This window comes from Octodon degus, unplaced genomic scaffold (genome assembly GCF_000260255.1).
Source record: "Octodon degus isolate 3935 unplaced genomic scaffold, OctDeg1.0 scaffold00076, whole genome shotgun sequence".
NCBI lineage: Eukaryota > Metazoa > Chordata > Mammalia > Rodentia > Octodontidae > Octodon > Octodon degus.
This window is the reverse complement of record NW_004524652.1, coordinates 9,664,331-9,675,034: the sequence shown is the minus strand read 5'-3', so window position 1 is coordinate 9,675,034 and position 10,704 is coordinate 9,664,331. Positions and strand designations below refer to the sequence as shown.

Below are 10,704 nucleotides of genomic sequence, written 5' to 3'. Positions count from 1 at the left end.
TTTTTTTTGGTCCAACTATTTTTAGATACTATTAGACATATTGACTTCCAAAGATAATTTTGGTGAAGACAATACATAACCATTTCTCCATTGTCATTGTCTTTAGATTTTAACGTTTGAGACCAAGAACCCAACAGAACTAGCAGAACGTTTACGCTCTGTTTGTGGAAATCAGAGTAATGCCTATGCCCGGCTGCTGGAATACCGCCTGAATGCCTTGAGAGGACTGTGGAATGCCCAGCGCCAGCTTGCTTTGGAAGAGCAGCATGAAAGGGAAAGTTCGGGTGATGAAGAAACTTTGGCCCTGCTCAAGCGCCAGGGCTTGCTGCAGCAACCCGAGCAAGCACCCTTCACATCACGGATGGGGCTCCTACTGGTCTTCCCCTTAATTCAGTCCCAGAGTCGAACAGATCCCTCTCTCTGTAACATAACTGCTGAGGTGCTATTGAACTGCCTTCGCGACTGCCAGCCTTTGAGCTTGACCAAGGAGCCTGCTGACTGTCTCAATGGAATTGAAACTTTGCTGTGCTCTTGGCTAGAGGAGACTTCAGACACAGGCCGACACATCCCACATAAGCAAAAAGAAAATGCTGCTGCTGCCCTGGTGGCTTTGGCATGTGCCAGGTGAGGAAAATCAATTGTACCACTTGGTGACCTTGTGACTGGCTACTGTACCCAGGTTGGGTGAGTGAAGAAGAGGCTAAGTGTATCTGATGAAGTCTTGCCATTCAGAAATCCTTCTTTGCTTTCAGTTTTGAATTTCATAGCCTCAACAGTGTATACTGTGCTTTTGCCAGATCTTGGCACAAGGTGCCCAAGCTGGAACTCAAGCTCAAATTTTCACTTTTTACTAGAGTACAATAACACTTAAACAGTGTAGGATGGAAAATCAACCCTTGCAATCCATTCACCTCTTAGACAGTTAACGTTCTATATTAGGTAGTTCATAGAGGATGTTACTTCTGTACTTCTGGGAGGATGGTCAGAAATTTTGTAGAGCTTTTACTTGCCCCCCACCTAACTGTAAAGAGTACATCAGCAAGTTAGTGGGTTATTTCTCATTTGGACCCCTTTACAAGAGCGAGTAACAAATTATTTATTTTTGGCTAGGTGTGATGGCATATGCCGCTAATCCTAGCATTTGGGAGGCTAAGGCAGGAGGATCACCATAACTTTGCAGCTAGCCTGGGCTATGTAGTAAGACTTTTTTTTTTTTTTTCTTTTTTCTGTATTTGAGGGATGGGTCTATAGGATGGGTCTATAGTTTAGGACAGGTCTTCTAAACTATAAGAAAGTTTAGGATATTGGGAATAATTCATTAGTTTCAAACAATTTAAGTTATTAAACTGGATCATAAAACTCACTTTTTCATTATGTGGCCAGTTCAATCTATATCTCAAATACTTACAGAAATTGCTAGATCAGACTCCCAGTGATTCTCCTGTTTACAGCCTCCCAAGTGCTAGAATTACAGGCACATGCCACTGCGCCCAGTGTCAATTGCTGTCTCAGTGTGCTCCAAGGGCAGGGCAGGGCTGGCACAGCAGGCCAGGGATCGAACCCCTGGCCCCTGCGCGTGCTTGCAGGTGCTTTAATCCACTTGCCTGGCAAGTGCAGGGTCTTGAGTTCAATCCCCAGTACCACCAAAAAAAAAAAAAAAAAAGTGATCCACTGAGCTATTTGGCTGGCCCTTGTAGTGAGACTTTGTTTTCAAACAAAATTGTATTTTTAAAGCCCAATGCTTACCTTCATCAGTTTAATTGAAAGATCTCTTAGTATATAATCAAGATTTAATAGTGTTCTGTCCTTCATGTGTACCTTTATAAATGTCATTGATCCACTGAGAATAGGACAGAAACTGGAGTTGCTTTACCCAGAAAGGATTCAAACCTTCTCAGCAACCTATATGATACTGGTACATATATCTAAGGAGGAATTCCACCACCCCTGACTTCCCTCCAGGGTAATTTTCTAGAGACCAGATAGGACCCTGGTCTGACAGTGTTACTAGTCTCTTCCTCTTCCTCAGACTTTTGTTTCTCTATTATTGAGATCTTTTTTCAGTTAAGCATATGTGAGAAAATTCTTCTTAGAGGATGATGAAATTCTTAGCTTATAAGGATTTACCTTCTGTTTTCCTCTTTATGGTTTTAAAGTTGACCTTCAGTTGATTGAATCTCAAGTTTTTTAAAGGTAGAATAGCACAAGTATTTATTGTCAGTTTCATTCCCCTGAGCAAACTGTTATTGCTTAGTTTTGGATTCCTGAAGACTATAGTTGATTGTGGAAATCCTGACATGTGCTTAATTTGGAGAAAACATTGGGTGTTACTGAAATGGATTTCCATGATTGGATTAATTTATATTCTGCATATATGAAAGACAATTTGAACCCTAGAGTTGTTATCGATGTAAAAATCTCACTTTGAGAAAAATTGCTTTTACATGGTATTTAGAAAGTTTAGAAAAAAGAAGAAAGTTTAGGATATTGGGAATAATCAATTCATTAGTTTCAAACAATTAAAGTTATTAAACATTGGATCATAAAACTCACTTTTTCATTATTTAGCCAGCTCAATCTATATCCCAAATACTTAAAGAAATTGCTTTGTATATTTGAGATTCTAAATTCAACAGAAGTATGAAATGTTCTTTTCTTCTTTTTTTGTTATGTTGTCATCTTCTGGGCTTTACTTAGAATTCACCTGCTTTTCAATGTTAGATCATCACCTTTAATGGAGTTCCTAGGACATTGCTGAACTTTTAAAGCTAATGTTGATAAACATGAAACAACTTTCCCAAAAAATTAATCTGTAGATATTTATTCATCCAGCCAGTGAAGATTTGTCTAACATCTCTAAAAATAGGAACCTTGCTATGTTTTAGGTATAAAGTGAGATCTCTAAACCTTTAAAGCTGATAAATTGAGTGGATGCAGAGTGATTCATTCTCCAAAAACTTTTTGCATGTCTACCCTATATGAGATACTGTTCTGGGTGGTAGGAATATAACAGAGAGCAGGCAGAAGGTTCCCAAAATTGCAAAATTTACATGAGAGTGAGATGGGTAGACAATAAACCAAAAGTACATAGAAAAGATGATTTCATAGAGAGATAGGCACCATATGAAAAGAAAGCAGGCTTTTGTTTTGTCTTGCTTTTTGAGACAGGGTCTAGTTATGTAGTTCAGGCTGGCCTTAAACTCACAGTGATCCTCATGCCTCAGCCTCCCAAATCCTCCCAAGTGGGATTAGAGGTGTGCTCCACCAAGCCCAGTAAAAATGGATGCTTTGATGAAGAGTGACATAGCAGAGCTGGGAAGGCCTTACTAGAGAGGTGGCATTGGAACTGAAGACTGGGTGATGAGAGTTAGCCATGCTAAAGAGCCAGTGGCAGACAGTTCCATGCTGGGGGCAGCAGGTCTTTGACAGCCTTTTGTGCTTGTGGTAGCTGAGAGACAGATGGCAAAGAGGCAGGGCTGCTGAAACATGATGTTAAAAGAAAGGGGACAGGAGATGAAGTTGCTGTGGCAGAGATGATGGTAGAGGCTCCATGGAAGGAGTTGAAATTTTACTCTTAAAATCTAATCGAACCTGGCGGGACATAATTCATTATAAATGGTTAATGGTTCTAAGTTTTCCAAATGTTGGTCTTTTTGCCCCTTTATTTGAATCTCCCTCTTCCCCAGATAGGTGTTCCTGTTGGGCAGATGAAGTAAAAGTCCTTAGGAGTTAGATGACAGGATGAGATTGTGCAGCTGTGAGCGGCAGTGCCGGGTTTCAGAGCCCATGTGTGCTGGCTCCCAACAGGTGCTTTTATATTGTGTGTGCCCCCGCCCCACCTTATACCATTCTTCAGTTTTGTCCTTTCAGCACTAGAGATAGTGAGAAACAATTAAGAGGAGGCCTCTGGGCTGACTTGAACCATTAAGTATTCTGTTTCTGTTGGGTTTTAGGCATATGATACTTCACATTTAAAACCTTGGCTAAGAGAATAAGGGACCAAGCTAAAGTCAGTCCATCTGATACAGGTGACCATTTAGTTTGAAAAGTGTTCTTGTGATTTATACCTGGGATATAGCCAGATAAGTCTTGTGTATCTTAAAAGCACCTTCTTTTAGATCCTGCTGACCATATGACATACTTCAGGGACCACAAGCTGTAGGAAGCAAAAGGAAATCTCTCAGAATAGGTCCTGCAAATATAATCACTTTACAGCAGGTTAATACAAAAGGAACACTTACCTGCACACAGTATTAATTACTTAAGCTATTCCTTTTAATCAGAGCGAATGCCATAGAGTTCAGTGAAGTATTAGGGGACATTGATAACTTAACAAAACTATTTTAAAAGGCATGCCTCAAATTACAGTTAGACCTTAAATATACTGTAACCTTTTCCTGAGATCTCTGTCCTCTAAGACTAGAGGCTGGCATGAAGATGAAAAGGTATTCAAGTGTAATACTCACAAATTCTTCGTGCTTGAGTTGTGTTTTACTTTTATGATGGGGGAGATTGTTTACCTTTGAGTGTAAGGAGCACATCTTCATGACTGACATGGTGTCGTGCGCACAGTAATATTTTGTGTGAGCCAGTGGTGAGAGGTAAGAACCAGCGCACTTCTAAGCAGAAGCACAGAGGCATGTTACAGAACCTTTTCATGCACATCGTAAAATTAACATTGACAACCTAAATTGTTTGACTTTCAATTTTCATGGTGTTTTGTTCCTTTTTATTTTTAGGGGATCATTGAAAACTTTTGTCCACACAGTCCACCTACTACAGAAGCAGACTGATCTAGGGTCCCTGCCAGTCGCTGATGTGCTGTATAGGTAAGTTGCCGCTTGTCACTTAGGATCCTGATCCTCCTTCCAAAGAAGACAGATGTGTGCATAATGTCTCTTGTTATAAGCATAGTGAAAGAAAAAAAGTACATTGCTACACTGTAATCAATTAATGATTAGTATTTTTCAGTAAATACAGAATCATAGTTAACTTCTTCAGTAATAATTCTCTTACCTTTCCTTCTTTGAAAGCATTTCTAGAGCATATTATTTTTCAATCTTTTTTATTTTTATATCTTTAAAATGCAATAACTTACAATGAATTATTACTGTAAATTTGAAATGATAATGTATTAAGGTATAGAGAAGGAAGTTAAAAATTATTCATGAGCTCACTACCCAAAGGTAGCACTCCTGACATTTTTGGTGTTTGCTTCCTAAGTCATACCCCTCTCTGCATCTGTACCTGTCTCTCACACCTGTCTCTGTGTGTGTGTTTGTGTGTGTATGTGTGTGTGTGTGTGTGTGAGAGAGAGAGAGAGAGAGAGAGAGAGAGAGAGAAATGTGTGTTTTACATAGATGCAATTTATTATGCTATTTCTATATGCACTGTTTTGTAATTATTTTTCGTGTAAAATATGTTCTGGATATATTTTCAGATATTTAATTGTATAAGACTATGTTAGTGTCTGCTCTTTGAGGTGGGAGATAGGCTTCTATTCTCTTGCTGAAATGGACAGTCTAAGTGCCTTTACAATTCTCCTTCTCCCTTTTATAGGTTGTTGCTTCTAGAAGGGGGGCCTGGATCCCCTTCCTGTTTGCTTGGGGGCAAACACATAGTATCTTGGGGTTATGAAGACATGTTGCCTGCACCAGACAGCAACACAGGATCTAGTTCTGAAAATAAAGGTAATGCCTAAGTTTTTGTCTTTTGATTAAGATATCAAAAAACCCAAAATAAAAGTTTAGGTCATAGTTTTAGATGCTTTTGACATAACTCTGTGTGTTCTTTTTAATTAAGAGTTGAAGATTCCTATACAGTGTGTTCATTGTCTTCTTTATCAGTATAAAATTGATACTTGGTGAGGTAAGAAAATGGATAGCTTTTACTTTCGTAAGGAAAGGAGATCATCATACACTTTTGCCAAGGAGAGGGTGTAGATTCCTTAAATTGGTTCCTGAGTATTTGAGTTTGGGCATAGAAGCCTTAAGCTACAAGCTTTGGTTGGCTAATAGAATATCACATCTTACTGCACAAGATTGTGTCTTTTAGTAATTTATTGTGGGTGTTAATGAACACTCCAGTCCTAAAACCAAGAAATGAGAAGACTCGGAGAGCATGAATTGCTAAGTTATTCCTTTTAACAAAGTAGGCTGAATTATAATGTTTTTATGCAGTTTCCTGCAGGGGGCCACCTTCCTGGGCAGCCCTAAGGGCGTAGTGTGCAGCCTGAGCAACAGGCTACCTTTCACTTTTTGCCCAGCACTTGTGCCTTTTCACAGTCCAGCCTTTCTTCCAGAGAATGCTGAGAGGAAAGGTGAGGCTCTGGATATGATTCATGACCTTTCCTGACCCAGCCACAGTTAGTAGGAAGAGCAGAAAGTCCTTAGACGCTATGGACTCTGGCCTTCGTCGTATAGAACCAAGCCCCTTTCTCCCCCTTCACTCCGTTGACTTCTCCCTAGGGTTAGTTTCTCACTGATGATTGAAAATATTTATGGAAATTTCTGTCAAATAAAAACATTACACTGTGTCCTCTTGATTTGTTAATATATTTATGCATATTTCCGACCTCTTATTGGACCCACATTCAGAAGACTGTGGGCTATAATCTAGAGATGGGTGAACTGGGCATGGTACTGCATTCCTGTAATCCTAGCACTTTGAGAGGCTAAGGATTCCAAGTTCAATCTCAACCTGGGCAGTTTACTGATTTACTAAGACTCTGAAAATAAAGGCTAAAAACAGGCTGGGATTGTAGCTCAGTGCAAAGGCCCTGGATTTAGACCCTGATATGCCTTTGCAATAAGTAAATATAAATGACCTATATATTTCAAGATAAAATGTTAAGATATGAAATTAATATTTTTTAAAACTCACTTTAACAGATTCTGGGGTTTTTGAATGTGTGTATGTGTTTTTTGAGAAACCCATAGGTATAAGTCTCAGTTGTCTCAGATTAATAGAATGATTCTTAGCAGACTTAGTTACCATTTGAGTGATGTGACACTACCGTTCCTCAAACTAAAATGACATTCTTTGAATAGAAAAACTCCCCTGGAATGGAATGCTTTATAATCTGAAAGTTATAAACTGAAAGTTTTAGCCATAAACCCTCTTTTAAGGTATATTCTTGGGAATATAAATTAGTTAACTATTAACTGTTTTATAAGATGTTTATTTTAGGTTGGGGAAGACATAGCTAATGGCAAACATAATTGCGGTCTTTAAAAGAAGAGAGAGTATGTGTTCTTCTTGTTTGGATGAAAAATCCATGGAAGACTTTACTTCCACATGTAATGTTAGTATATCAATATAATTTCATGTGCCCTTTATGGAGCATTGGTTTGGTACCAGAGAACCGTACAGGTTATATTACCTGTGTTGTCTCACTTAGCCTTCACAGTAATCCTGGATATACATTTTACTATCCTGACGTTACATGTGAGGAAAACTGAATGAAAGTTCACAGAGATCCAAGGTCACTTAATGCTTAAGGCAGTTCGGAGCTCATACCTTTTTTATTATGCAATCATTAGTGTAAGTATTGCCTATCCCCCCTCCACCATGTGCCTTGCCAGGGGGCACTGAGACGGTAACTGAGACTGGGCATGGTGGCATGCACCTGTAATCCCAGGGTTTGGAAGGCTGAAAATAGGAGGATCTCTACGAGTCTGATCTGTGTAATGAGACCCTGTAGACCCTATACTAAATATATTTTAAAAAATAAATATGGGATGGAGAGATGGTTCAGTAGAATAAACGCTTCCCTGGCAAGTGCAAGATCCTAAGTTCAATCCCTGGTACTATAAATAAATAAATAAATAAATAAATAAATAAATAAAAATAAAAGTGTTGTATTCCTAGTCATTTCAGGTAAGAGTTAGGAATGTTTAAATTCTGCCTAACAAGGGCCAGCAAGATAGCTCAGGACCACTACAAGTCCGAGCTGTATAGTGAGACCCTATACCAAATACATATAAATACATAAATTCTACTTAGTACTTTTGGTTTTCAAAAAGAAAAAGAAAACATTTGGTAGGCTGGACCAGGTTCCTCTGCAAATAGTGGTCTGTTCTGTTTCCCTAATTTCACTCCCTGTTCCCTTATACTTTTTGGATGTTTGATTTGGAGGGCTCAAACTTTCTATTCTGAAAGTCACATTGAAGCATCTTTTTTCTTCTTGATATTGGAGATTATCTTTTACTCAAGTTCCTAAATATTTTTTCATTTAGAAAAATCATTTATAAGTTTGTTAGAAAAAGCATATACATAATTAACCTGTGAAAAATGATTTCAGATGCTGACTTGGGACGCTGTCTCACTGCAGATGGTCTTTACCTGTATACTACTAACTCAGTTGGAAGAGGAGTAAGCAAATTGGGGTCTGGATTACATGGTACTCTCAGGTCAGTTGCATGGAACTTGCAGAATGGTTTGGTTGGAACGTTTTCCTCTTGTGTAAATCTCTGTGAAGAAGGCATGAGGGTGTGTCCCGATTCCCTGTATGATAGCAACTAACAAGTCCAAACTAATTCAGATGACTCCAGTTTTTTCATATTCCCCCACCCCTCATCTTGTGCTGCGTGTACAGTTTAGCTTTGTTTTGATTCTGAAGAGTTAGGGCTTTGTTTCCACCCAGAAGTTTCTCTGCCATCAGATTTCTCTAACATCAGTGACTTTTCTCCATGTTGACATATGAACATTTTTCTGTTTAAGGATTTTTGTATTTGTATTAGTAGTGATTTTCAGTTACTACTAATTGGGACATAAGGTCTATGCATTTCTGCCTAAAGAAACTAGTTTCAGGGCTGGTAAGATGACTCAGTGGTCTAAAGCACCTACTTAGAACAAGCTTAGCAAAGCACATGGACTGTGGTTCAATCCCCAGCACCACATGCCAGCCAGCCCCGCCCCCTGGTGGGCTAAGCTGGCCACACACACACACATACACACACACACAAATACAATTAAAAAAAAAAAAGAAACTAGTTTCAGAAACTCATATATTTAGTGAGACATTTTACCTACTTTTTCTCCTCCTTAGTTCATTATGGAAAATTATTATTTACCATTTTCAGTCCCAAAGTTAATGTAGTATATTCACTCCAGATGTTATTAAAAAATTAGGTTTAGAAAAGTTTGTATGTGCTGTGGTCTCTAATAGGGCTGCAGACAGCCCAGTCATGTCACTCATGTCTTTCTCCCACAGAGGGTTTGTGTACTGCCGGAATGAGGAGCTGGAGCCAGGGTGGCTGGCTTTCGGAAGTGGCAGTCTTCTGCACCGGCCTGTGTCTTTTGATAACAAACCTCACACCCTTTTCCAGGTCATTGATCAGAACACCCTCCAGGTAAGAAGAAAACCATGGCATTGTGTTGTGTTTTGGAGGCCATGGTAAGGGAGTTTTGGCATCATCAGAAGTAACCATAGTGCACTCAGTATATTTTCCTCCCAGAATGGCCTCCTTTCCATTGTTACAGTGTAGGCATTTTGTTTCTTTCATGTCTTACAGTTTCCCTACATTGTCTGAGTGACTATGCCCTTTTTTAAAAATAAAAGACAATTTATTTGAAAGTAAGGGGAAGAGGAAAGAGAGGATGGACAGCTACTCAGGATGAGTAGGGAGTATTTGAAAGTGAATAGCTCCATGAATGTGCTCTTTAATTTTTAAGGGCCAACAATAAACTTTTCTTCTCCTTTCTTTTCCCTGTAGCTGAGAACCCAGAGCCTTGTATATGCCAAGCACATGTTCTACCACTGAGCTACATCCCCATCCCCAAACAACAAGATGGTTTTTTTATAATTAAAAAAAAAAATCTAGACTGTTAAAGATAGTATACATACTAGCTATTTTTTTCTTTTTATTTTAACCAGTTCTATTTGGAGAAGGCCTTTCTCTGTTCAGTTTGTTCTAAACAGCATCTGCGTAGGAAAAGGAGCTTTGAAACAAGTCTGGCATAAATGGTGCATTAGATTAAGCGCTTCTCTGTAGGGCTCTCTAAGCACTTTGTCATGGCACTCACCACATGATGCTGAAATTACCTGCTCTTCTGTCTCACTTTGCGGACCACACATACCTTCAGGTCTATCTAGACTATATCTTCCTCATCTTAGTGTAGTGCCTGAGTGGGATTGATAATAATAACAATACTAGAAACTAGCATTTAGCAGTGGCTTTACATAGACTTCCTGTCTCTTCAAAGAAGTGTAAAGTGGTAAATTAATCTCCCAGATAAGACAATGGAGTAAGGCACTTTGTAAAAACTCATTGTTCATTGTTGAAGAAATGCATCCCAGATTGGTTAAGTAACTTGCTCAAGGCCACACAGCCAGTAATACCAGCACCAGAACTAGATCCATTATTTTCTGTTCTAGAATTTGAGCTGTTTATTCTGTAACTTCTGCTTTTCTGTTTTTAATTTTTGGTACCAGAAATTGAACTCAGGACCTTGCACTTACCAGGCAGGCACTATGCTGCTGAGTTATATCCCTAGCTTGCGTTTCAAACAGAGTTGAAGTGAATGTTTAGAGTTACCATCTGGGGACTGAGTGCCCTGAAATTAAGTGGAGCCAAGCGTTGTGAATACATCTGTAGTCCCAGCACCTGAGAGACTGAAACAGAAAGAGTTCAAGGCCAGCCTGGGCTACACAGCAAGTTAGTTTGGAATATAGCCAGATCCTGTCTTTTTTTTTTATTTTTT

General features: G+C 39.0%; 1 protein-coding gene across 10 annotated transcripts in view; it reads left to right on the top strand.

Annotated features, from left to right (window-relative positions):
- Window positions 1-110: 110 nt before the first annotated feature.
- The window catches only part of Hectd4 (HECT domain E3 ubiquitin protein ligase 4), a 141,991-nt gene continuing 131,397 nt past the window's right edge, over window positions 111-10,704 (top strand). For 8 of the 10 annotated variants that reach the window (XM_023720466.1, XM_023720465.1, XM_023720461.1 and 5 more), the window contains exons 1-5: window positions 262-624; window positions 4,740-4,829; window positions 5,560-5,690; window positions 8,303-8,411; window positions 9,215-9,353. In XM_023720466.1, the coding sequence (XP_023576234.1) occupies window positions 362-624; window positions 4,740-4,829; window positions 5,560-5,690; window positions 8,303-8,411; window positions 9,215-9,353 (732 nt within the window). In that variant the 5' untranslated portion in view covers window positions 262-361. Of the gene's footprint in view, window positions 625-4,739; window positions 4,830-5,559; window positions 5,691-8,302; window positions 8,412-9,214; window positions 9,354-10,704 lie in introns of all 10 variants that reach the window. The other 2 variants (XM_004635930.3, XM_023720467.1) reach the window with 1 other exon arrangement.